Here is a 27,870-nt window from a genome sequence, read left to right as displayed (position 1 = left end):
GAACTCAAAAAAAGAAAAATGATATGGCACAAACAAATGGTGGGTTTGTTAGTACAATCCTCTGGTATGAAAAAGTTAAGAGCTTTTTATGATACATTCTGTTCGGCTCCTCCCACTCTCACAGGTAGCTTTGCATATTCAGAATATATTCAAAAGATGGAGAGTCCAGGTTGGTGCATTCACACTAAGTACAACCTCACACACACACACACACACACACACACACACACACACACACACACACACACACACACTGGAGCGAACACAAGACACCTTCTATTCAAGTCAAGCCCAAAGCAGCAAAAAGAAAAGTTGAAAGCCATTCTGCTCATGCGCAGCCTTACATGTTAGCCTTCATAGGACAAATAATGAAATACTGCAAAAAACCAAAAACAAATTAACAACAGAGCTGGAAAGGAGGATGAGGCTTCAGTCCAAGCTTGCAGTAACATCAGGCTGTCTGTGGCCACATCCACATCCTCGGTCTTTGTTTGTTTTTGTGTTGTTTTTAAAATCTCCACAGGATGGACGTTCACAAAAAGTGCTGCATGTCTCTCACTCCGGTTCGCTTTCAGCCTAACCTCTTCCGTCACTTCACTCCACTGGTTTAGAGTCCCTTTAAAGTGCATGGATGAGGTAAATGAATTCTGTTCTCCCCAAAAAAGAAAAACAAAACAGGTCCGTTCTTCAGGTCAGACTGGAACCATCGTTTCCTGCAGGTGCTGCATTTGGGACAGCACTTCCTGCTGCAAACTGGCCATTATTATGTCCTGGTGTGAAGGCGTCATGATTCCGAGTCTGTCCATCTCCCTGCGGGTGCACAAACGAGGACGTGGTCAAAAACAAACAAACAAACAAATAAATAAATAAATGAAGCAACAAGAAAAAGCTCTTTGATTCTCTGTCTGTCGAGCAGAAGTGGCCGACAGTCCTGAGGGACCTGACAACTCACCACTCATTGTTTGTTCAAGGGAACTGCTGATGCACCACGTGAGCAATTAATGACCAGCACTCGCCTGGTAATTGTCTAATGACCACAGTCAGCTGGGGCCAAATCCTGAAGAACTGACAGCTTTGGGTCGTCATCACAACAGTTTAATGGTTAGATAGAAAAATAAGGCAACGTGTAACCAAGGAAGATTAAAAGATTTCAAAAGGGACAGTTCACCCAAAAAATGTATCACACTGCTCAACAGTTCTACACTGATTTGTGTGAAGCTTTTGTTTGATGACTCTTTTTTTTTTAAGGCAAACTGCTGCCGTGTCCTCTGGACATCAGATGAGATGTTCTGTTGTTTTTCTTACACTGTCTCTAGTGGCTGGGGTTGGGATCCATTGGATCGAATCCTTTCTGCGGAACTTCATTCGATTGCAAGAGTTACAATATGTCACCAGTGGCTGAATCCATAAAGTGATAAGAGGAAAACTGGTTCGCGAGTGGGGGCAGAGGGAGGGATTATTCATTGTCAACATCAAACTATATTTTAACCAGTCAACTTCCAAAGAAACTAAACGATTTAACAAACAAACAAATAAATGCGTTGTCCTCTAATTTACAGTTTCACACAGAACAAAGTGCTTTTACTTTGTCAGTGTGATTACAAGGGAGAAACTATGCAAAGAGCCTGCAGACATCTGGGCAACATGTTATTGTTGGTTCAAACAGTGTCAGAGTCACTGCTGGAGTTGTATCTTGGGCTCTTTTTGGAGTCAGACTTAAATTCTATACATGTGAACTTGAATGCAGGCATTTTCAGTCTATCATGGAAAGTTAGTTCGTCAACATCTCCCCATTTATTTTCAATGACACACTCAGTCGTCCAGCTGTAATCTCCTCTATCTAATGATGGAAAAAGGTTGTCCTCCGATGGCCACAGCTGCCGTCACGCCATGGCAGCCAATCACATCTCTGTAACGCCAACACACAACTGGTGCTTTGACCCCGCCCACGCGGCGCAATGCTGCCAGCTTTCCAAGCAGTGACAGATTTGGAACGAGCCCAGTCTCGGTATGCCTGGTTCTCTTAGCAGCGGTTGATTACAATGTGAATGATATCTCCTGTGTAATATGTATTAAGATAAATGATGTGGTGTCTTTCCAAAATATGCCGCAACCGATTGGGGGTCGCTTGAATTCCAGATTTTCTTAATTATCGAGGCTCTCAATCAGAGTACTGCTAAACAAACAAACAAACCCTTGGCTTTTTCATTCCACACGAGTCCAGACTTACTGGTGTGTGAGAGCCAGGAGGCTGTCCAGGCTGCTGTATCCTGCTGACGTCAGGGTGTCCATGTACCTCTCCATGCCGACAGACTGCAGCCACGCACACACGGACCACTCCGGCAAACACACCTCCGGCACCATGGACACGCACACCTCCGAGCCCACACCCGACTCCATCACGGTGCCTGCGGGTCTGTGAGAGCAGAGAGACAAGCGGGTTGGCCGTAGCGTCGTTCTAAAACCAGAGGCGCAAATTCATAAGTTGAAGAAGCGGCTGCGATTGAAACCCAACCATGTGAGTGAAACCAGTCCCAGCACTTGGATTTGGGTATGCTACCAATTTCATGTGTTTTTTCTTTTCTTTTCTTTTTTGACGCGTGTCACATGTACCTGTCCCCTCCGGTGCGGCGCAGGGTCCCAGGATTACGTATGAGTTTGTCCAGCATGTTGAGTATCTGGCCAAAGGTCGGTCTCTCTGCTCGCTCCCTCTCCCAGCAGTCCAGCATCAACTGGTGCAGCACCACCGGACAGTCCATTGGGGCGGGCAGACGGTAGCCCTCCTCTATGGCTTTGATCACCTGGAGGACGGACACAAGACCGGAGCGGGGGAGGCAGGGTTGTGTTCAGAACATGTTGGATGCAAATGTCCAGGTTAATTTATGTAGCTTTTCTCTGAGGAACTCTTGATTTCCTTGCCACAGATTACACACAAATTAAGTTACAGATGTACAAAAAGATGCACTCCACGATAAGAAAACAAAAAAAAAAATCGCAAAGTTTCCCGATTTAAATTGAGTTTTTCAGCAAAGGTGCTTTCAGGGCTGTCAAATGGAAAGGATTCCAGAATTAGGATTAAGAAATGACATCACACACAAGCTGACACTGCTCTCTTTGTAACCTTGGAAGAGAAAAATGGATGCGTCTTTTGGTCCTGTTAGCGTTGTGACCCAGCGTGACGTACCAGAAAGTGTTGGACAACCCTGTTGGTAGGACTTTATCGTTGCACAAAAATAGAAGAAGTGGCAGAACAGAAGTGGCAAGTGAACGATGTATTAGTCTTATTGGATTGCGAGACTGGTCCAGTTTCCTTTGACTTTACAATCTTGAATTCTGACTTAAGGGGGCGTTCCTGGTGCATCTCATGAAGACAGAAAATCAGAGTTTTGTGGAAGTACCAAGTGACGAATGGTCCCTTATCTGCCAAGTTGACAGAGAGGGAAAAACAGAGCTGAACTGAGAAGTTGGCAGCGCTGTGCTCCTGCCGGTCCTGCACAGTGCTGGACAAATCCATGAAAGCTAAGGAGTTCTGTTAGAGTTCTGATCTGTCTCTGGCAGTGTTTCACTTGACTACATCATCTGTGCGGAGGGAGGTTTTGTAGCTAAGCGTCGACTACTTTTGCAAATAAAAGAAAACGACTATTGGGCTACATCTGTGCGACAGATGAGTTTGAAAAACACCATCTGCCGAAATGGATCTTTGACCTGATTCATCTTATCGAGTTTTGATAGCAGAGAGATGGCAAAAAGAGGCCCTGAAATGGGATTTTCGTTTCAGATCTGAAACAACGGGAGGCGGTCCAAATTTTTTATGATGTGTTTATTGAAAAGGAAAAACACTTAGCAACAATTTTCTCTAAGGCAATAATGATGAGACACTTTAAAGAAATCTAATTTTAAGTTCCCACTGTCTGACGCAAATAAATCATCTAGACAGAAATCATTTTTTTTTAAATGCCGTTAAAAAGAGTAAGTCCTCCCTATAAAGGACTATATATGACTGTACCAGCTAATGAAAAACATTTTGCTTTGCTCTCCTTTTGGCTCTTGTTGAGAAATATGAAACGGTCCTGTACGAATGTAAAGGGTGTGAAGACTGAGTAACAAACAAACAAAAGACAAGAACAAACAGATATGACTCACGTCCTGGTTGTTCATGTCCCAGTAGGGCCGTTCCCCGTAGGAAACCACCTCCCACATGACTATTCCATAGCTCCACACGTCGCTGGCTGTGGTGAACTTCCTGTAGGCAATGGCCTCTGGAGCCGTCCATCTGATGGGGATCTTACCTCCAGGGGAAAGATAAGTCCCAGTGCCTTCCTGGAATAAACATTTTGATCGGAAAAAAATGGGTGTTTGCATATATTAAGAACAACAATGTAAGATGTGCACTCTTCAAAGATGTGTTTTCCCTCTTCTTCTTCTTGTCAAATGAATCCTCCAACTACATGTTCAATTCCTTAGAAAGTATAAGCCAGCATTAAGTGCTCCTCTCAGTCACATAACAGTCAATGATTTGGCTCTTATCTGCCTCGTTATCAGGACATCAACTACACACTTCAAATGACAAGCTCCAATCGTCAGGGTTCCTTATTGTCCTTATCGTAATTGTCGCCAAGAGATGTTCCTGTACACCGTAGGGGGTGAAACTAGTTTTCACAGAGAACCACTCATTATTTCAGTTATAACTGTGAGACTGTATGGATAGAATAGCCCCTTCAGTGTAGTCTTTGTATTAAATGTGAATTGTTCAAGTTACCAATTATTTTAGCTGAGCAGCAAACGACTGAAGACACCTCACAGCTCCCTCTCATAACCTTCTCCAAGCAACGTGACAACAAACTCAGAGAACAGCTGGGTGACTTGCTATGATGCTATTGCTACTTATTGCTCCTACCCTGGTGGTGTACGCAGCCTCCGGGTCATCCTCCAGAACTCGACTCAGGCCAAAGTCGGACACCTTGCACACCAGGTTGCTGTTGACCAGGATGTTCCGAGCGGCCAGGTCTCTGTGAACGTAGCTCATGTCTGACAGGTACCTCATGCCTGAGGCGATGCCGCGCAGCATGCCGACCAGCTGGATCACCGTGAACTGGCCGTCATGTTTCTGGGAGGGAGGCAGGAAGACAGGATCAAAAGTGCAGGTGATGAATACATGACTGCAGAGCAAGGAAGCAGCTGGTTGAGGATTTTGTTTCTCAAAATGTGCACAGGAACAAATTCTCAGCAAGATATACCTCTTGTTGTTGTAATAAAATATGCATGATAAATGTTAATACCCGAAGAAAAGCATCCAGGGACCCATTTTCCATGTATTCTGTGATGATCATCAATGGTTTGCCTGTATAAGAGGAGAACATGCTGATTTAAAACACACACACAGCCGAAATATACCACCTTTCGCTGGACTTTCCCAAAAAACTCACATCTGGTGACCACACCCTCCAGCCTGATGATATTGGGATGGTCGAACTGCCCCATGATGGAGGCCTCAGACAGGAAGTCCCGCCTCTGCTTGTCAGAGTATCCTGCTTTCAGGCTCTTGATGGCCACGTAGATCTCCCGCTTCCCCTGGACGCGCAGTCGGCCGCTGCACACCTCCCCGAACTCTCCTGGGGAGAAACAGCAGCATCAGCGCCACGCAAGCATGTGAGGGCAGCTGAGCTTGTGAACCTGCGTGTGTGTATGTGTGTGTGAGCGTGGGGACGAATGCCAGGACTCACCCATGCCAATAACCCTCTCGATATGAATGCTGCTCACGTCGATCTCCTTGGCAAATTCGTGGATGGCCTGATCGGGGTCTTCGTAGGTGAACGGGTCCACGTAGATTTTGACTCCTAGAGTTCGGAGGAAACGAGGGAGGGATGCAGAGGATGATGAGGACGAGAGTTGTGTAACTGCTGCATGCGTTATGTAAATGGCTTTGGCAGGTCGAGATATGTGCAGGTGGTTAAAGACATGTGTGTGTAGGTTGGAGCGCGGCACCTGGGTTGAGATGCTTCTCCTCCTCTGAATCCTGCTTGGTTTTACTGTACTTGCTTCTCCTGATGAAACACAAGAGACAATGATGACGACGATGATGATGATGACGATGATTGGAATTTAACACAGAAGCTTGTCTCAGCTCAACCTTTACATGAAAATGTGACAGAAAAAAGAATGTCTTTCTGTGTGGAATTAACTCTGATTCAAGTTGCGCACCATATAAAAGTGTGGTAGCGGCAAATACGGAAAATAGAAACGTCAAATGTATTTCCAGCCTTAGGGGGGTGAAAATAGTTTTGTCTGAATCTGTTTGTGGCAAGGCGAGGCAGTCTCAAAAGTGCCAACACCTAGATGGGGGAGTTGTCATCCACTTGAAAGTGCCTCCTAAGACACACACCTCGGAAAAACCAAGGGCCAGATCCACAAAGCGATTGCGCGGCTTCTGCGCCAGAAAAACTGCGTAAACGGCGCCAAAAACTGTGATTCCGATCCATAGAGAGGACACAACGTGAAAATCGTCAGGAAATGTGCCGAGGCGCAAGTAGCGGCAGGATTGCGCCAGACTCATTTGAATGTATTTAAATGAGTCATTACGTGCAAAAGGACACGCCCCCTTCTATGCAAATATGCCTCATTTAAACAGCGGCAGATCCAGAAAGAGTTTGCGCTCGTGTCCGCACGCAGTTTGACAGACGGAAACACCGCAAGCCAAAACCAGGCGCAGCTTCTGTCTGTCAGAGTGTTTCTGGCTTTTGAGTGAAACTTTCCTCTCTGAAAAGCCTGGAATATATATATGGCTCCACAAATCTTACATATAGATCGGCATAGACTACAGTATATATGCCAATATTTTAGATAGGCTATGAAAAATACAAATGGTGCTCAGGTGTTGGTGACTAACGCATCTTGCGTCTTGACTTTCTCTGCATTGTGGCAGCAGTCTTGGTAGACGGAGGAGGCATTGTAATGCCAGGCGCGCACAGGAGCGCCTTTATCCTAGCAGAGGGGCAGCGAGGGCAGCCAGCTCACGATCTGAACATTTTTCTTTTCCGTGCATCAATGAACACAAACCAAACACATGCACTCACGATCAACCTCTGGCGCAAACTGCTCTCAGGTTGCCAGACCGCAACATTCACTTGTTTCAGGTGCCACATTTGTGGGCGTGTTTGCGCCTGCATGTCATTAGCGCAAAAGCCTTTGTTGATACCCGCATCTGTGGCGCAAATTGCGGCCGCAATCTCGCCGCAAAACGCGCCGCATTTTAGCGCTGCGCGCCCCTCTTTGAGGATCTACCCCCACGCTGGCAAAAGCAGGAAAGGAGGAATTTCCCTCACTGGTGCTCCACTGATGCTGGAGGAACCGATTACGGTTAGAAAACTTTGGCATGGTGAGTTTTGGCATCATGTGGAACCTTTGAAGGTGATTTAATATCACAGTCAATGTCCGCCTTGTCAATGAGGCCATCGGATGCGTGTCTGTAGCCTTTTGCTTGCCATTTATTTCTGAGTGTAGGATGTTAATGAGTAAAGGAGGCAGACAATGGCGGAGCACGTGTCACCTGCACATTAATTGAGCTGGCTGAGAGTTCGCCTCGGCGGCCGGCCAGAACAATGACAACAGAGAGCACATGAAAGCAGGTGAGGCGGAGGGGTGGGAGTGTGGGGGGTGCGGGAGGCGCCAAGGGCAGCGCCAGGTTAAAAAAAAAAAGGCGCTTTCAATGCAACAAAGACGCCCCCCGCCCAAAAAAAAAATGTAAAAACACCTTTGTGATCTAGCAGAAGTGCGTGCAGCCAGCTGCACGTGATTCTAACATTGTTTTTTTTTTGGGTGGGCGCGTATGCCGCTCTCGGCGGAAGGTCTGACACACAAGCTGCGCTGCTGAGGAGACAGTAATGACACGTCAGGGACAAAGGGATTATCACTGTCTCCACTCTAATCCCCTTTAAAAGCTCCAGGTAACACACACACACACGCGCACACACACACATGCTCACACACATACACACACGCTCACACACACAAACGGATTATTCAGCAGCACAATAGCAGGGGAGTTGTGTTGTTGTTGTTGTTTGCGTGACAGCTTAAAAGCAGCATTTAAAGCGGAGACGTCGCACCAGCCGACATCTGCGGTACAGCCGAGCGAGCCGATCTAACGAGCATATAGGTGTGTTGGCGCTGGGCTGAGGCTGTGTAGGGTGTTAGCGCGCGCGTGTGCGTAGGTGTGTGTAGGTGTGTACCTGCGGCTAATGACGAAGACGGCGGCGGAAATCAGCAGCAGGATTCCAACCCCGCTGATGGACAGGAGCAGAAAGGCCGAGTTCACTCCCTCTCCGATGAGCGGGAAGGGATCTGAAGAGGGACGGACGCAGAAATCAACAGCCGACATTCCAAAAGAGCATCGTTAGACACTCTGCCGCATCGTCGGCCGCAGTTAGAATCACTGTCAGCGTACCCGAGTTGGTGGAGAACTCAAAGGGGGCGCTGAAGTCGCCGTAGCCGGCAGCCGTGCGCGCCCGCACGTGGAAGACGTACACGGTGAGGGCGCTGAGGCCCGTCACGTCGGCGCTGCGTGTGAAGGTCCTCATTATGCGGTACGATCGCTCTCGCTGATCCTGATTAGATAAGACAAAAAAAAAAAAAACAGAGAAGAGGGGATGCTTTTTTCACCGCCTGACTGCAGAATCCATCTCGGCCATTATCAGCCAAAACACAAACGTTGTGCCGCCGTGCTGACATTCCCCACAGCTGCCTCACCTTTTCATAGAACTTGACCTCGTACTCCAGGATGACCCCGTTGGGTCGATCCGGCTGTTGCCACGCCAACGACAGACTGTGCCTGGTGACGTCGGTGGCTTGGATGGAAGACACCGGAGAGGGGGCTGGAGGAGAGGACAACAGGGAGATGGAGATAAAAAAAAAAACTTTCAACGCCCGGAGTGTAACTTTGTTTTGGGTGTCAAACCCCTGGCATTGTGTCAGTTTATGGGCGGTAATTCTATAGCCGGTGTCTGGTGCTTGCCAGTAATCCCAGTGACCCGACACACCTGAGAACTGGAATAAATCTCTTTTTTCACAGAGCACTCACTCCCTATTATTCCTCCGCTGGCTGTATTTTCCGCTATTTTCATCCCTTTGTGGTGTTTCTCCTCCTCTGTGGCTGCGCGGAGGAAATTGAGACATATGGTTGTGCATGCTGGGTGTGACACATCCTCAGCGGTTTCCATGCTTTGCACACACAGTTAAGTTATTTCCCCGGGGCACCTGGAACTAAGCAGGTGTGCAGTTTTTGTTCATATATATATATTTATTTATGTCTTTTTTTCTCTCCCCAATGGCACCACAAAGACTTGAAGCCGTCTGAGACGTTGAATGCGCACAAATAAAAGGCTGGGGGAACTAATGGGGAGCATGTGTGTGTTTTGCCTTTACAGCTAAAATGAAACACGCCGTAAAAATCTGGGGCCTCTTCCCCGTCTCCACCCCCCCAAAACACTGTTGTGGTCTGGAGCTGACATAAGTAAAAATCTCATCTATGGAGGCGTGCTCGCACTATTTGCGGTCGCTGTGTACAGTTTAAATCTACAACCTTCTGCTTTCCCCCTAAACTGACTCTTTGTCTGTTTGTATTTAAGTCACTGATTTACATTTTCCCTGGATGCTGCCTGACATCCTGCTGACAACTCCCCCTATAATTAATTCAGCTCTTGCCGGGTGTAGGAGGACAGAGTAATAACTGTGGCAGCCGTGGCAGTGATAGTAAGTCGCAGAGTGACAAAAAAACCAACAAAAAAAAACGCTCTCCACGCTGCGTCTCGTTGTTACTGCGAGGAGAAAACCAGGGTCTCTGTACATTCCATTGTGTTGCTTGTCCCTGCGTTATTGTTCGACATCGGCTCCTGGCACCATTATGTCCTCAATACCTGACTTACAATTCAAAAGCGAGAGAATCGCTGCAAGATGCAAAGAAAAAGCTCTTAACATCGAAAATTATCAACACTGATGCTGTTTCTTTCAGGGCCAACGTGCAGAAACAGCAGTTTGCATTGTGCTGGCTCACAACAAAGGTTGAATTTCCCACATTCCCACATTCAGCAAATTCTACTTAACTGACAATTCTGAACCTCGCCTTGTCTCTAGCCTGTCAGTGAACTCCCTCCAGATGAGGAGAGCCCTTCCTTTCTTTATCTTTTATGTTTAGCGTTTCAGAAATTGTGTGGTACTGCAGCTAGTTCTGAAAAATCTGCTATTAGTGATGTCACAAAGGGCCCCAAGGTTAGAGACCACACAGCCAGCCTGGTGTGGCTTCCTCGTCTCCCTCATGTCTCCTTCCAAACACGTGGAAGGTCCAAGAAAGCATCAGTTTTAGCGGGCAGCTACACACAAAGAGTTTTTGCTGGAGGCTGCAAACAGAGGGCTGAATATGCCATTTTCTAGAGATCTTAAAGGTCCAGTGTGTAAAAGTAGGCTTGATTTATGATTTTTATATCGGTAAAAGCTTAACATATTGCTCATGCATACATTAATAAAAGTGTATACTCGCAGTACAATAAAAGTAATTTGGTTTTCCTGCCCCTAGAACGGTTCTCATACATATAAGAATATATATAGAACTATATATAGAGTAATAAGGGTCTTGCTCCTACTTAGCTGCCAGTTTGCTCTGCCATTTTTCTCTGCCCAGAATAATGTGAAGCAGTTTCTGGGATTGTTTTCTCTTTGACTTGTTGTCTTTGTCTTTGTATGTGCGACGATGAGGTTGTCAGAGACCTGCTGCCCCACAACATGTAACTCTTTCGTCTAGAAACAGAGGACCTAGACATCCCTCTTAGTGCATGGCGTGCTTCCTTAAATGAACACACTGAACCTTTGATTGTCATCTAAGGGGACTCAGTGAAAAGTCTCACCAGCTTGGTTGGTGGTGACGGTGACAGACACGCTCTGGGACACGCCCGAGCCGCTGGCCTGCGACACCCCGTTGCGCGCATGTACGATGAAGGTGTAGCTGGTGTGGGCCCTCAGCTCGCTCACCACCACCTTGGTGGTCTTGAGGCCCGTCTGGCCTGGAGAGAAGACCACGTCCGAGCCGCAGGGCAGGCACAGCTGGGAGCGCAGGCCAGAGTCCGGGCCGGGTCTCGGGTCATCATCCCTCAGGAACACACCCCTCTCCGCTTGGACTCGAGCTCCCATGATGCCCTGGCCCGACTGTGTCCCTGGGCCGGCGTGCTGGGCCTCCAGCTGGGAGACGCTGCGGTTGTGCGGTGGCGGTGCTCGGCCTGCGTCGCCGCCGCCCGTCTGACAGATGAGACACTCCAAGCCGTAGCCGGTGTCGCTTCGGCCTCCGAGGCGGCGGGGCGGGGCCCACTCCAGCACCACAGAGGTCTCGTTGACCACCGAGATGAGCTGCTGCGGGGCTGATGGGGGTTCTGAGGAGGAGAAAGAGACGCGACACGTAAGGGCTGCCTTCTGTAGCGTCTGACGACTAAATGTAGACATCTGGCATCGGCTAAGAAACCATCCAGTTCGAGATGTTTTGATGGGCAGAATGTTTTTGCCTGCGGCATTTCTTCTGTGTGTGTGTGCATGAGTATGTGTGTGTGTGTGTGTGAGTGTGTGTGTGTGTATAAACCCCAAAGTAGGGGAACATGCTCATCTGTGTTTATCTGTTTTCTTTTTTTTCCCAGGCCAAAGAACCCATGTGCTGTATATAGACGTAATTAAGTTTATGACACACAGACCGAAGCCTTGGCGTCTGCCGGGGCAGTGGGCGGGGCAGCCCCCAGGAGAGAGGAACATTTATTCGTCCGTCAATGTCTTCGGTTGTCGTTGCCAGACAGGATGAAGATGGTGGCTTAGTCATGAGTAATTGGATCATAGAACAGAGTTGCCATTCACCCAAGTTTGTCAAGCGCGTGGACGCGGCAGAAGGCGCACAATGACACGGGCTGATCTTTCCACCGCTGTTTGCTGGCGATGCACTAAATGTTCTAACCGCGCTGGCACGAGTGTGAGTGCGCGTTCTTACGAGTGCAGGCCATGGAGGGAGGGTCGGCGTCGGCCCGGAAGAATCCAGTGTGGCAGTCGCACACGGTGGCCCCGTCTCTGAGCGAGTGGCTGTGGAGAGGACACTTGGAGCAGCCGGCGTCTGAAGACTTGGCCTTGTAGAAACCTGGAGAGCAGGCTGGAGGGGGACAAGCACGAGGGCGAGTGGCTTAGAAATCAGATTGAGGGTCAAAAATAAGAACTCGCTTTAGGCTGGCATTACACTGAATGGAAGTCACATTCCCAAAATAATAATAAAATCATAATTGACTTGCAGGTGGAGTTGTCCCTTATTGGCCGTAATGTTATGATTCAACACCATACAGTGAGAAAGAACACAAAGCGATACAATACAATTTGATACGATAATTTGATATGATACAATACACTTTTTTTGGATTGCTGCTGAGTCGTGTTCAAATGCTGTTGTTGTTGCTGCTGTTGAGGTTCTACAGGGCAGATCCTGTAATTAATTGAATAATCAGCAAATTATTTAAGAATTAAGTAAAAGCAGCACAAGTGTTCACGACGACGGCGAAATATCAGGAAAAAGCTGACAGCCAAATCCCACACTTGGAAGAAGAAAAAAAACCCAGGAAGAAACGCATAATAGGAGCCAGTTGGTACCAATTAAAAAAACCTGTGATGTGTGCCAGCAGTGCAGTCAGTGTTGGCCTGCAGCCAGATGACCCCTGACCCCTGATACACTCTTTGTTCCTCTCGGTATTGACAGCCGAGGCAACAAGCCAATCAATGCGCTGCTTCAGTCAGAGGACGGACAGCGGTGAGGGAAAGAGATCCATCGGCAGAGGAGGAGACACACTGTCCTCTTTCATCTTTTGATTTTGATGAGCGGAGAAAAGAGGCAGCAAAAAAAAGAAGAAGGAAAAAAAAACAACTCTGGCTGATGAGAGCTCCCACTTAAACACAGACACCAGAAAAACTGGATACATCAAAAAGCAAAAAAAAAAGGAAAAAAAAACCCTCTCCACACTGCCAGCAGCCCACACAAATATAATTGACATTTAAATATACTAAAGAGGAGAAACAGAGAAGAGGGGGAGACATCTTCTCTCGTACGCTGAGGAATTCATGCATTGACAGTGCAACAATACCATAAATGAGTGCATAATTATACGGCTTGACATCCACTGCTGAGGCAGAGAGAGTGGTGGCTGCTTAGCGACTGCCGGAGAAATCCTTCGTTTGTTTCCACCGCAATCTTCCTCCTCATCATCACTATTCATCCTCCTTCCTCCATCCCAGCTTCCCTTTTCTCCTTCCTTTCACTATTTCCAGTGGCGATGAAGCCATCCCAATGGGAATGGTTAGGAATGCCGGAACTGCACGCGCGTACGTGTGTGTGTGACAGAGTGCTTTATGACACCCTCATCAGCAGATGAGAGGGAGGAAGTCTTCTCTGTAATCTACTCACACCGACGGTCCTTCCTCCCCTCAGTTGCTCTTTCACACACTCCCATTTGCCCTCCCTTTCACATTTTCCACAGCCGAGCCCTCTTAGCTGCCGGCGCGCTTCCTCCTCGACCTCCTCTACTTATCTGGCTTCAGGTCTCAACGATAAACTGCCTCATTTGGGCTCACCGAGTGTCAGAGTGCCAGCAGCTACTTTCCAAGGCAGCTTACGGGTGTCGACACTGGTTCCGAGGCCGAGAACAGCATTTCTTAAAAAAAAAAAAAAAGATCTATAAATTGCAGAAACCTACTCAGCCATAAACGCATCTTCACGAGGCTAATGATGAGCACAGCTTTCATCTGGGTAGCAGCTCATCGTAACGCATCGGCAGATGAAGATCATCTTCCTGATCACAATCATGCCTTTGGATTTTAAAGGAACATTTTGGTATTTTCGTAGTTGTGTCGCATGGAGCACATTCCCAGTGCATTAACTACAGGAGATGATGGTCAGGTCGCCGTTTTCAGGAGAAACCGATCAAGCAAGCTTTGCTGCACTTTGAAGGTGCAGCTGCTCCACGTAATTATACACAAGTTTTCAGGCTAGTTCCTGCTCTGCTCTGCACCTACTGTGTGTCAGCTGTCAAGGTCGGCTTCAACACCCGGCGTACAAGCACCGGCGTTTTTCTCTACTTCTCATCAGCGCGAGAGCGCAAAGACACGACCTTTCTGTTTTCAGCAGCTCCCCTCCAAACGTGGACCAGGACGTTACTATTGACAAGTTCCTCAAACACGGCTCCACTTCAAAAAACTCCGGACTATCCCCTCAAGGGCTGAAAACAGTCAATCGTCTCTCTGATGGGTGGTTGGGGGTGGAGGGGGAGTGGGGGCTAGCATTCCGCCTTTGTATCTCAGCCAACCAATCCCCCTGTCCCTGCTTCCAGCAGAAGAAGAGAGAATGAAGCAGGAGAAACCATAAACATCCTTCAGCAGCCTCTCATGTCTCCATTCTCTCTGTTGTCTGCGGCCCTTTTGTGTCTTTAAACCGCTTCCTTCAATGAGCTGTGGGGGTGGGGGTGTGGTTGGTGGTGGGGGTTGGGGGTTAGGGGGGGGGTACGCCGCTGACCTGGAATGAGAGCTCATGAGGGTGCCATTAACCCGACATTAACCCGACGCTGCCGGGGCCTTTTGCGCGCATCACTTGGGCTGCGCAACCTGTTCGCTCGCTCGGAAGCTTGTTTACACGTCTTGGAGAGAGTCGGCTGTGTTCTGCTGTACGTGGGCTTTGAGTCGACGGGAAGGCAGCGGCCGACACGGTGCGGAAGACGGGAGGAGGGCGAGCCGGAGAGGCAGGGGCTAGCGACGAGGAGCGGGGAGATAAAGAGCAGAAGAGTGTAGAAGGGGAGCGCGAGCGAGTGAGGAGGCGGGAAGAGCGGCGGCGAAGGTGCCCTTTGATTACGATCAGCATTGTCGCCATTTGCATATGCATTCTTCTGCTAGCTAAAATGCAAATGCAGCTCTCGGTGAATCCGACTAAGAGCCTCGTCGACGCACTGAAAGCCTGTGTGTGTGTGTGTGTGTGTGTGTGTGTGTGTGTGTTTGTGTGTGTGTTTCTCCTTGACCTCCTGCGCTATCTACCATCAGAGGACTGTATTCGCAGGAAGTAGCCCCGTGGCCGCTCCAGTCTGACACCTGTCCGAGTGATGGATGGAGGGAAGGAGGGCCAGACTGACGGATAGATGGGCGGTTTGATGGACTGCGGCCTGAAGGGGGCGGGACACCGTTAATCACAGGGGGTCGTGCCCTGTTTAATTGAAGACCGCTGCGGTTTTTCCGGAGATGAGGCGCAACTCTTATTTATCATTTCAGCAGCTGGATTGGCCCTGACGCAGAGAACAAACCCTTGCAGGGCAACCGCTTTCATCCGGAGAGCAGCTCATGTGACGTGTCAGCTGGAATGAGTAACACTCTAATTTAGGTTATTGGGAGACTTTGCATAATTTTAAAGTGTGGCTACAGTCAGGTTCAAGCAACATTCCAAGCACTACAGCAGCAGGAATGGTGAGTCTGGCTGCTGTATGAAGGTAAAACGGCTCCAGGAAGCTTTGCTACATGTTGCTGCCGACTGGCTGCAACCGCTCCATGCAATTTAGCCACTAAAGAGAAGAAACTCTTTGTGCGGCAGTTAATAGAGGCATCCTAACCGACGCAATCGCGGGTGTCTGACATTGCACGGTGACAATTGCTTGTTACATCATCTGAATTTTAAACCAGTGGAAGCTGCAGCTTTGGGTTTGTGTAAATTTCAGTTCTGACCAAAAAAAAAAAAAAAAGTAAAAGCAGCAGTGGGTTTTGAAGTGAAATGTGTGTGGATTTGTGTTTGCGTGTCCCCGGCGGCGGCATTTGCATGAGAAAAGAGCTCCACAACAATGAGCCTCCTCCCCGCGACACTCAGATCACCCTCTACACACACACCCTCGCCACCAGCAGCACCTCTGACCGGGTAGCAGGGGAGAAAAGTTAGGCAGGGTTGAAATCGGAGGGATAATGAGTGCGAGACAGACACACGGAGAGGCAGAGCGGCTGCTTGGTCGGCTGCCAGAGTGCCGAGCGGCAGAACTGGCAAAGCTGCTCGACTTGAAGCACAACCTGGGAGAAGGAGACAATAGCATTCTCTCTCACACACACACACACATGCACGCAAGCAAGCATGCATGCACACACGCACCAAGTGATGGATTGTGAGCAATTCCCACCACCTGAGTTTGGCGCTCTTCTTGCCATTCATTCGCCTGCATTGTTACCTGCAAAACACACACACACACACACACACACACACACACACACACACACACACACACACACGAACACATGCGAACACACGCACACACACACTCCCTTCTCTCTGTTTGCCCCACTGCACTCTTCTGAGAGGGTTCCCGGGCAGCCCTCCAAAATGAGTATATATGGGGGAGAGCTTTGTCATGCAGAAAATCAGACATACAGTACACACACACACACGCACGCACGCACACACACACACACGCACGCACGCACGCACGCACGCACGCACGCACGCACGCACGCACGCAAGCATTCACAATCAGCAATCTGAAATGTCCAGGGAGCAGAGGAGCGGTGCAATAATTAGAGGGCCTGAATGTAGCGATTATGCACTCTTTCTTTCTATCGTGAGCTCACACTCTTTTCTCTCTGCCTCGGTGCGGCTCTGTTGTCTTTGCCGCTTTTGATCAGTCCCATCCAAAAAGGCTTTAAGATGTTGACGGGGCACTGCAGGTGCATCGGGGAAAAGAGGCGCAAGCATGAAATCTCTCTGGACACGAGGGAACGCACACACACACACACACACACACACACACATGCTTAATGCATACACGCACACAGAAACATTCCAACCCTCCCAGGCAGAGGCAGGAGCGGCACCACAGAGGAGAAAGGAGGCCAATGGATCGACGGTGCAGCTGAAAAAAAAAAAGGAAAAAAAAAAAGCGAGAGGTTCCTTTTTTCCCCAATCCATCTCAACGCCCGTTCACATCTCGCATTCTCTCTGTTGTCTCTCCTCTCCCTGCCTTTTGTCTCTCCTCCCTGGTTTCCGATCCTCCCAGACGGATCGCAGCTGTCAAACTTTTGACGTCTTCATCTCGCTCGGTCGCGACCCCGTGCTCGGCTTTAAGCTCTCCCTGTGTTTGCCGTGCGTGCGTGTGGCTGTCAGTCACTTTTTTTTTTGACGTCTTCATCAGGCTCAGTCGTGACCTCGGTCGTAACCGCGGCCTTAGAAAGGAGTGGGAGTTCCCTCTCTCTTGTCCCCTCTTGCGGGGGAGGGGCAGCGCTGCATTGACGCCTTCTGCTGGTGGTGGGCCGCCTTTCAATAGCCCCTCTCGGCCCCATTCAGCACCTAATCCCTTCTTCCTCTCCCGAGCCGCTCGTCTCATCCTCCTCGTCCGGGTTTGCTCTGTGTCGGGACTGAAAATGAACTTTTCACATCTCTGCGACGGGAACCCACCGCTCCAGATTCAGGTTGACTCGGCGGGAACGTTTGTGGACGGCTCGGATCCATGAGATGCGTTAAATGTTAAAACACACAGAGGCAGAGCGCAGGGCAGAGGGGTTCCACTGAAGTTCTTGCGAGGAAAGAAAAACCCACACATGTTGACTTTAAACAGAACAATCCAGTCACTAAATGCTTTGGAAGATTCCATCACAGCATTCGCGTTTTGGATGGAATAAGTTAAACTTATATATGGATCTAAGAATAACTGATATCTCTGAATAGCAAAGGATACCAGATGGAAAACATAAGGTTTGTTCAACTCATTAAACATCTGTAATAATGTTGAAAATAATATAATACGTTTGGTTGGACACTTAACACTTTTGCAATAAACTTTTCAGCTCCTCCAGGTTGTCAACGGTCAGAAAATGACCTTTAAAAAAAAAAAATGGAAATACCTGCAACAGTTGCCTAATTTGCTTAATTTTGCGTTACAAGTTGCAGTCTCATCACCACTAAATTCTGGGAGTGACAGTTGCACTACGTGAAGCCATGCCCCCCAGGAAGAGTCGGGTCAGCTGTCTTCTGCCTTGCATTTTCCCTCCATCCTGCGCCACTGTCTCTAACGCAGGAGAAACGCTCGGGCGTCCGTCCAATACTGCAGGGTCAGAGTTTCCACTGAGCAGCACTCGCTATTCACCCGGACCTTGATGGATTTCTGACGAGGCAGCTGAGGCCGGCCAGCAGCGAGCGCTGACAGGCAGCGGGTGTGGGAAGAGTGGAGGCTAGAGAGATAGATGGATGACACTTCACATCTGCTGGAGGTTCAACAGAGTCAAGGGTCTCTCCTAAATCTGGTGGAGGAGGAACATGTTTTAGGCCTCGGGGACCACCCGGCCAACCTCCTCCTCCACTTTTCAGACAAAACAAACCGGGGCAGGCGCAGGACTGGAGTGCTTTAAAAAAAAGATTTAGGCCATTTTGGCAAAAGCGCTTTTCTTATCCTAAAAAAAAGTCCCCCCCACCAACACACACACGTCTCTTCTTGCTGCCAACTGGCGCTGGCTGCATTCCCCTTTTTATGTCAATCTCACTGACTTCCAGTCCCTCACCATCTCTTCTCTTCTCTTCTCTTTGAATTATGAGCCTGTTTGTTATACAATTAGCCTGCTGGGATAGGCTTCATAAATAAAACTGAAGGGAGCAAATCAGCCCCCTTTCCCTCTCTATTGGTCTCTGTCCGTCTGTGTGTGTGTGTGTGCATGTGTGTAAGTGTGTGTGTGTGTGTGCGCGCACGCTGTATGCTCTATGAATAGGGGGAGTGAGGCCACGCCATAAAAGTGCCTTGGCCAAGTCTGTTTCCCCTCAGTGTTTCTCACAGCGAGGTGCACATTTACTAGCGCTCATTATTAAAACATTTGCAGGCCTTACACGTCACGCACAACGCAGCTTGACGCTCGGCACTGGCAAAAGTTAAGGCCAGACTTGAGACAGTTGTTACGTCAGCACAAACTTTTGACTTTCAACTCCCAACAACAACAACAAGAAAAACAAATACTGGATATTCTCACTGAAAAAAGGATGTGGAAATGTGTTCTATCAAACATGAAAGGATTTTTGTTTTTTCCTTGTCACGGCCAAAAATGATTTACAGAGAGTCCTCGGCAAGTGACAACAGAGATTAGGGCTTTCTAGGAGTAAAGGCGACTGTGGGACAGAGGCTGAGAAACAGGACGCCTCTCATTTGCTTTGGCGAGAGACTGTGTGAGTACGGCTGCTGAAATACATATTTTGTGGCAACAGTTTGACATCTACACGACTTGCCATTGGGTTGTGCAACTAGACTCTGAATCAGACACAACAACCATAAACAGGTTAAAGGTCACCTTGCTTCTGAGCCTCCGGGGTTTGACGAATGACCACCAGTTGCCACTTTCAGTGTGAAAATGACACATATTGGATGAGGTGTGTGACAGCAGTTCCGTTAGGGTGAGATATGTCTCTTGAAGGGGCTGCAGGCGGTAGTTTTCCACTGTCTCCCGAAGATACATCCTTGTCCAAATACCTGTCTACTATTGAGTAGTCTGAGCATTGAAAGTCTTGTTGTGGAAATGGTTATTAATGGGTGAAATGAGTAGCCGTCCACTCTCACACTCAAATATTTTTCTTTCCTTGTCATAACAACACAGGCTTGAATTTTTTTCATTTGGCCCAATGTGGATTTATGATGCACCATAATATAGTAAATGTTGAAATATACGCGACCGCGGGGCTCATCTGTTATGCATCCTGAAACCGCGATTGAACCCATGTGGCCACTTCCTGGAAGATGACGACAACTCAAACCAATGCTCTTTCAAAACAACTGAAACGTTGCCCTGCTACTCTCTGCCCCCCAAAAAACAACAGTGACGCAAATGAGTTTATATAGTGCAACCAAGTTGCTGTTTTGGGTCTTTAGTCAATCGCTGGATGTATCCACACAACAGATGCCCACACTGACCGCCACCAAACAAACAGCCTGATGTGACAAAGTCGCTCCACCGTCACTCACCTTTACACGTGCCACTCCTCTCCTGATACCCCGGGCTGCAGAAGCATCCACCAATAGGTACCAGCCATTCCCCGTCGGCGCCGCAATACATCTTAGGCTCCTCTCTCTCCTCTGATTGGTCGACACACGAGCCTCTGACCTCCACCAGAGAGGAGGTGTCAGCCCCAGTGACCGTGTCGGGAAAGGTGGCCAAGTTGCGGACGGTGAGCGGGCAGGTTTTGTAGAAGACGCGGACGGAAACCAGCGCGATGCAGGCGCCCACGTCCTGAAACGCCAGGTAGAAACCCTTCCGGGTCGTGACCCTGACGTCACGCACTTCGGTGTTCAGTTTCATGACGCGGTCGCCGACGTCCACCTGCGCGGAAGGTTGCAGGAGTCGCAATGAAAGAGGTTAATTAAACAGTCCACCTTCATCTATGTCATGTGCTTGTTCAAACGTTTGTGACAGCTTTTATTGATCTTCAGACTTTTCTTTTCTCCTGGCTGTCATCCAGATCAGTTTCTAAAATGAAGACCAATAAAATAAAGCTCCCTGAGATTAAACCAAAGTGAAGTTTAGCAAAGCCAAAGACTGGTGCCAATTTGTTTTTCAAGGATAGCTGCATAGACACTTCAGATAAAAGCAGCACAGCTTGAATATTAAATTAAAAAAACAACAACAAAATCACAGAGAAATGCTGCGAGAGGTTTTGTTCTGAAGATGAGTGTACAGAAAGTGAGCGGAGGAGGAGGAGGAGGATGGATGCACAAGTCAAAGTCTGACTCAGTTGTTTGGGCGTTACCTGGGTGAAGCTCTCGTCGGCGGCCACTGTGTCCACCTTAATGAAGCTGCCCTCTTTGATGTAGCTCTCTCTGTCGTCGTTTGATTCGTGGTAGTAGAGATTAAATGTCTCCTGCAAGCCAAGAGGGTCAGGAGGAAAAAAAAGTAAAATCAAACCGAGGCAGCCATTAATCATCATCAGCGCTCATCTTTTCTCTTAATATGGTAATGAGTCACAGAGGAAGGTGAATAAGCGGCGGCTTTATTACATAATAAAGCTCCATTAGCGGCAGCCTGTCCATTAACTAATTAGTATAAAAGCTAACATGTTAGAGAAGCGAGGCACTTGCGAGGAAATCTTTGCGGTCTTCAAACTTTTTAATGTGCCTCAAGCATCAAAATCGGTGCATTAAAAGCATGTTTCTCCCACCTTGCAGGTGCCGGTGACTCCTGGAAGGCTGTTGCAGTCTCTCAACGTGAACTTGACCTCGATGTAGACCCGCTGAGCTCCTGAGCGAGGGATCCAGTCTGTCCTCAGCCAGTTGTTCTGGTTGGGTTCCAGGACGTTGCACACCTGGTAAGTTCTGATGGGGATGTTCTTTTCATCCATGATGCTCACCTCTTCCCACTGCAAATGGAAAAACAAAACAAAACCTGTGTCAAAACTTTCAAGTATTTGCCTTGGAATTTTCTGATTATTTGTTGTCCCAAGATCAAATATGCAATAATCATGGAAGGAAACAATGATTTGAATGCATGTACAGTTTTATAATTCATGTCAATGTGACACATTTCCATTAACATTAATTGCAGTAATTCTTAAATGGTTACTAAATGGAAAATGCATTTTTCACCCAGTAACCGCTCATCAACTTGCAACGTAGGCTCTGTTAGTATTTTTCAATCCAGGAAGCCATTCCGTAGGTTCTTAGATGAGAAAAAAAAAAATCTGCCCAGTAGACGCCTACAGTAGTCACGGCCTCCACAGTGAAGAGCAACAGAAGAACAACACTGCAAGCATCATGTCAATCAAAAAGTCACCAGAATATCCCAACCAGGAACATGTTTATGTGAGTGTGTATAAGATCAGTGAGAATGCGACACAGTGAGTGTCACTAGTTGCCGAAACCTTTCTTTTCTTTTCTTTCCCTCCCTTATGTTCTATAGTGTTTGGAACCACTTTACAAACACAGCTCTCAGTCTGCTCCTCTGAGGTCGCCTATACACAGCAACTTTCAGGAGTATGTAAACACAGGCAGCTGTTTTGCATCGTCACTCGTTTCTAGCGAGCGACAGGCACGCTTGAGTGATCAATTCTGACAAAAACATGGTTTAATTTTGCTGTTTAGAGTCAAACTGCACTTCCACGTCTTTTATTTTGACAACACAACATGGGAAGATTGAAGACGTGTTGTATATTCTTTTCTCTGTTCCTGTAACACACCGGGGTATGTGGCCACACTAGCTGTCTTTTTGGCTGGAATGTCTTTCGCCCATGAAACTCAACAATGGTTGTGCGGATTAGAAAATGTCACAGTAGTGGAAGTGAATCTATTAAACTCAATTATAGGTCAAATGTCCCTTTAAAATGCGCTCAGTAAAATTTTGCAAGAAATCTGCTGCCAAATACTGAGAAGTTATTATGATAAACATTCTGAAAAGGAACATTCTGAGTATACCACCAAGTGGGGGCATTCAAGTGTCCCTATTAGAGATGTAAATTTGAGTGGGGGAATTTTAAAATGAAGATAAAATTTGGCAGGTTTGTTATGGTATGAGCTGAAATGAAATGACATATACAAAAAAAATTTTTTTTTTTCAAAACAACTCAAAAATATGCAATGCACAAGCCGTCTGTGAAAAGCTCATCTGGTTCTTCAGTCCACCAGAGGAAAGTTCTGTCATCATGAATACAGAAATATCGAGATCAGAAGCATTTGAGATGCTGCTGCTGCGCCACTCCTCTAATTCACTGCTGCCATTTAAGAGCTCACGGCTAACAATCGGCCTGGCATCAATATTCTGCTGCGGACAGCGCCTCAGATTTGTTGCGACTCCAAGGATTTTGCAGGCACATTTCCATGCAAGTGAAGCCGGCTCAGCCTTCGCCGCACCATCCATCTCAATACAGCCAACTATTCGCCTTGTACCGTGACCCTTCAAATGACCGCTGAGTCTCCCAACTCCAAATTGGCTTTATATTGCCTCTGAATAATAATCTGCTCCAGACGAGCTGTATACACGGTAAATGCGGCGTGTCGAAACAGGGAATAAAGACATAGAGTCAGGAACTCGCAGAAAGAGCTGAGGAGAGTGTGTGTGTGTGTGTGTGTGTGTGTGTGTGTGTGTGTGTGTGTGTGTGTGATAGAGAGAGAGAGAAGGAGAGAGAGAGAGAAAGAGCGATCAATACGTCATCAAGGCTGATTTATCTCCGAGTGACTTTAATTTGGATGCATTGTTAAAATATTGACAGAATAGTCCAGATTTCAAAGTGGAAAAATATTCATATCCTTCAGCTATACATTTTCCTCATTCCTTTCCCATATTAATGCTTTCATACTGCACTATGTTTATACTTTCAATGTAAGATCACGGTGCGTTCACTTTGTTTTTGCTTCAATTGTATCTTCTGGAGTATTTTAGATTATTCCTATTGGTTGACAGTATGTGTTCTGAGGGGGACTTTGTATTTTTATGTAATCACATTTGCAGTGTTGCTAATGTTGTTCCTTCTGTGGAGCCAGAAAACAGAATGCCGGACTTGAAGTCCAAGACAAAATTTCCCTAACGAGACAATGAAACTGTGTTGAACTGTACAAGTTGATCAGTAAGAAATTGTAGTGTATCGTATCATATAATATCGTATCATAATTCATCATATTAGGTAGAATTGTGCTACATATTGTATCAATTTCATCAAACTGGCGATCAAATTGTATGGTATCAAATTGTATTGTTTTATGCAGTGTTGTATTTTTGTTTCATACGTATTATTGTATGGTATTACATTTGCTCAAGAACAATTTTCCCTTTGAGTTTAATGATTTGAAATCAGTTGTGCAGTTCCATGAGTTTGAAATAGCAACACCGGTGTCAGCCTAAGAATTCCACCATCGAGTCCACCCTGTTCTTTAGCCAGCGATGGCACACTCCTCAGTGTGTGCTTTTGAAATAAGTGTACAAAAGACTGAGAACGAGTCTGGACACTTCTTTGTTGTGCTCTGTGTGTGTGTGTTTGTGCGCATGCGCGTCTAATGGAAGGGAGAACTGTTTAAAATATATGTGCGGATGGCCAACAACCCCTCCTGATATCAACTCTTCTGGGAGTCTTTGTCAGGGGGGACCCAAACCACAGCTGTCAGAGGAGAAAAGGGAAAAAAGGAAAAAAAGATTTGCACTTGCCCCGTGACCATACAGCATCGCAGCGTTGTGTGTGTAAGAGTGTGTGCAGAGGGTGGTGATGGGGGGTGCCTGTAATCAAAAGCTCAGTGCGTGCAGAGCAGGACCCTGTCAATCAAGCAGCATGCGAGAAAATGAGAGCAGGGAGAGCAAAGGGATACGAGTCAAGTTCACTAATAACTCCTGGGGGTTAAAGGAGGAGCGAGACACTGAGCAGAAAGGCACGGCAGAGATCTCGGGGTGCCAACGAGAAGAAACAAAAAATGCAGAGGGAATGTCATGTAAAATGAATGTCTCCAAGATTTTGTCCTGGCAAGTGCGCGCTAGTAAAAATCCTTTTAAAAGGACACCCACCACCAAGCTGGTATATGCCTCGGCGTGTGCCAAACACGCCAGCGAGCTCGTATTAGCACTTTGGGCCTGGTGAACAACAGCGCATCTGAGGATCTGTGGGATGATTTTTTTTGCAGTGTGTGTGTGTGTGTGTGTGTGTGTGTGTGTGTGTGAGCAAGCAGGCAAGGCGATGGAGTGACTTGTCCAAAGGCAGAACAGGTTGTCTTCAGTGAAAGAGAAGCACCCACTCACCCCTCCCTCTGAAGGACTGGCTGCCCATTTCAGCTCTCCTGGCACCGTCCTGGTATCCAGCAGGGTCACTGAAACACACACAAGGAGCTGGTTTAAGAGCAATCAGCTTACATCATAATAAATAACCCAGTGAAGGGTGTCTAAAAGCCGGAAACGCAGTCAATTTGACGACCTCTCTACTTTGACTCTTCAAGGAAATTCGTTTTTTTCCCCCCGTTGTCTTACAGCTTCGACACTGTGTAAAAGACCCAATTTCAACGAGCGTGGCACATTGACTTGTGAAGGAAAAGCAAATCATGCACCCAGAGTGCCGAAGGAACCAACTCGTGAAGCATAGACGCGCAAAATGCGGTTAAATTGAAGAAGCAGGGGCAGAGATGGAGACAGAGATAGGGATGTACACGCAGTTGGTCCAACTTCAGGGAAAGAAATCTAAAACAAACAAGCGAAAAACTGTTAAATCAACCTCCCAATTCTTCAAATAGCATTATAGCTCTTTCAACTTTTCGAGACACTGGCTCTGCTCCGCTCCATCCAGCGGAACGCGCTCCAGATGCTCGCAGCGACGCGGCGCGACGCTTCCCGTCAACAGACTGGAACCAGCGGAATGCGGTGCACGCAGCTCCGCACGCTCAGGACTCACCTTCGTTGGGTGGGTAAGTCCTGGTCCTGGAGCTGGAGACGAAACTTATTATCCAGATGGAGGTGAAATACGCCCGTCGTAGGTTTGCAGCCATGTGTGTCGCGGGGAAACGTGCGTGTCTGCCGTTGGCACTGCGCGCTAGCCGATGCGGCTCCATCCCGGTGGGGGAAAATTGTGTGTGTGAGTGTGGGCGCGTGTGTAAATGAGCCCAAGTCTAAGCAAGTTGGATGCAGCATTAGTAGCAGCAGCAGCAGTAGCAGCGGCGATGGTGGTGGCGGCTGGCAGTGGGGCGGTCTCAACTGCGCTCGCATGCGTCTCACAGTGGCACCAGACAATGACAACTACGGTCCACGCAAACCACTGCTGCAACTACAGAACAACAATTAAAAGGAAAGAAAAAATATCCCAAGCCAGGCCAACAATCAAACACATTTTAGAGGAAAAATCAGGGATTTATAATTCACAGATGCTGGGGATGAGCCGAAAACCAGGCTCCCAACGCACGAAAAGCAAATTGTAGTTATACATGTCTTGCTGATCATTTGAGCGACCTGCTGGGTTGAATTAAGGACATTCAGTTAGCCACTACACTAATTGCTACGGAGGGTCAAAGGTCACGTTTTGCTGCAAAATCACCCATGCATGTGTTAATAAATCATCCCGCGTACATTTTTGATCATCTGTCTTTTTTTTTTTTTTTTTTTTTTTAAATGCACAGGAGTATCGACATCTAATGATTTGAAGGTTCAGATTTGGCAAGGCGACTGAGGTTGCAAAAAGCCTTTTGTTGAGTAGTGCTGAAAATTGGAACTACACTGCCACCTGTTGACGGATGTTGGCTCAGGGAGGAGAAACCAAAATGAATGCAGCTGAACGTTTCCCTGAGAGATTTTCCGGTATAAAAGCACAAGGAGCTCCGTCTTTTTTTTCTTTTTTTTCTTAAAAAAAATAAATAAAATAAAATAAAAAAAAAGTCATTTGTATCTAGACATCCCCAACAAGTATGAATGTGATGAACATGCAGAGGAGCACAGGCGTTGAGTTAACCGGTTCCAAGGAAAAAAGGGCCATGTGCCGAAGAGTGTTGCTGCTAACAATGAAGAGGCGCATGACCCGTCCTCCTACACGCTCCCTTTCTCAAAGGCTCTGGTGAACAATCCTTCTGGATGGAGGCACAGCTTGAAATAGTAAACACTTTACATCCATTGGCGGCCTTTTTACCCTCTTTGGAGTCCAAAAAAAAGGTCAGCCAGAGTTTTGTTGGGTTCTTGGTCAGCGTGCACAATGGCACAGCTCATAACCTCGAATGAAACTTGCTAGCAAAGAGCGCGGGCTAGCTCAAGTTTATTCGATTTCTAGGGGAGGGCTGTCGAATTAGGAAGCACGTTCATGATCGTCCGCATTTGCATGTATGTATGTATGTGCTTGTGTGGGACTCCATCTCGGCCAGTCGCCATCTCGCTTTTTTGTCCTCGTAGTTGCTACGGCGAAACAATCTCGATCCCCCATAAGGAATCATAATAGACGCAGGAAGAGCATCTGGCGCTTTGAAAAAAAACCCAAAACAAAAAAAGCCTTCCCCCTCTTCGCTTTAACCTGCCACTCTTCTAACCATCCACCATAATACCGTCTCCACATCTCATTCTTCGACCGCATCACGACAGAGTGCGCAAGCACAAAGGGCCAATTAGCCAAGCGGGGCAATCTCGACTTCGCTCGGGGATCAACGGGCCAATGGCGTGAGGCGGCGTGTGGCGGGGACCTATGGGGCGTCGGTGCAGGTGGGCGGGACATGGCAGCCGGGCTGAGGTGACACAATGACATGTATGGGAAACTCACCGTTGTTTCTGGTCATTTGTGTCACTAAAGTTTTGATTGATGACCGTCGGGATGTTTTCCCACTCTCCCTCGAGGCTCCAACGGTCTCTGGAGGGAGGAAGGGGGTTTTTATCCACCGCCTCCAGCTTCAAACCCAGACTTTCATTTTCGTCCTCAGCCTCCCGCCTCAACAACACACATTTGCGCGGACACATCAGCACAAAAACAAGATAAAAATAAAATGGTAACGATGTTAACAAGCTGTAAAGAAATAGCAAAAAAAAAGATTCACACATAAATATACAAACACAAACACACACACACACACACACACACACACACATACACACACACACACACACACACACACTCTTACTCTCTCTCTTTTTGTTGTTCCATTTGGGGTACCAGATGGCTGCTGCCCACACATCTGTATTGAGCAGCGCCCAATACAGGCCTCCAAGTCTGTTTCTGTTTACACATCTGAATGTTGTCTTGATCGCTGGTACACACACATACACGCGCTATCTTCTTGTTTCTATTAATGATGAAAGAAGGAAAAAAGGGACAGGGAGAAGAATAGAGCGATGCTTCTTGAGAGGTAGCCGAATGTATGTGCGTGCATGCATGCAAGCGGGTGCCTAAAGAGAAATAAT

At 47.5% G+C, this 27,870-nt stretch overlaps 1 protein-coding gene across 1 annotated transcript; it reads right to left on the bottom strand.

Moving 5' to 3' along the window:
- Positions 1-163: 163 nt before the first annotated feature.
- Positions 164-25,692, bottom strand: LOC142885032 (ephrin type-A receptor 4-A-like). Its single transcript, XM_076021120.1, has 19 exons — positions 25,397-25,692; positions 24,754-24,821; positions 21,200-21,397; positions 20,792-20,902; positions 20,010-20,364; positions 12,014-12,169; positions 10,896-11,414; positions 8,746-8,870; positions 8,444-8,603; positions 8,229-8,340; positions 5,986-6,044; positions 5,724-5,837; positions 5,427-5,612; positions 5,280-5,341; positions 4,898-5,107; positions 4,144-4,320; positions 2,614-2,801; positions 2,231-2,416; positions 164-810 (listed from the first exon to the last, which is right to left on the bottom strand). Exons 1-19 carry the CDS (start codon positions 25,551-25,553, stop codon positions 693-695), a joined length of 3,261 nt encoding a protein of 1,086 aa, XP_075877235.1. The 5' UTR covers positions 25,554-25,692; the 3' UTR covers positions 164-692.
- Positions 25,693-27,870: the final 2,178 nt, after the last annotated feature.

Source organism: Nelusetta ayraudi, unplaced genomic scaffold (genome assembly GCF_046127955.1).
Source record: "Nelusetta ayraudi isolate G7.1 ecotype Tasmania unplaced genomic scaffold, CSIRO-AGI_Nayr_v1 ptg000011l, whole genome shotgun sequence".
NCBI lineage: Eukaryota > Metazoa > Chordata > Actinopteri > Tetraodontiformes > Monacanthidae > Nelusetta > Nelusetta ayraudi.
Note: the sequence above shows the minus strand (reverse complement) of the source record. Positions and strands in the feature narration are given on the sequence as shown.

Bases quoted from the DNA above. Each gene is read 5' to 3' on its own strand.
- LOC142885032 (XM_076021120.1), bottom strand. From the start codon at position 25,553: ATGGAGCCGCATCGGCTAGCGCGCAGTGCCAACGGCAGACACGCACGT. The intron at 21,398-24,753 runs GTGAGTGGGTGC...TTCCATTTGCAG, and splicing joins CCAGTCCTTCAGAGGGAGGG to TGGGAAGAGGTGAGCATCAT. The intron at 11,415-12,013 runs GTAAGAACGCGC...TCTCCTCCTCAG, and splicing joins TCCCTCCATGGCCTGCACTC to AACCCCCATCAGCCCCGCAG.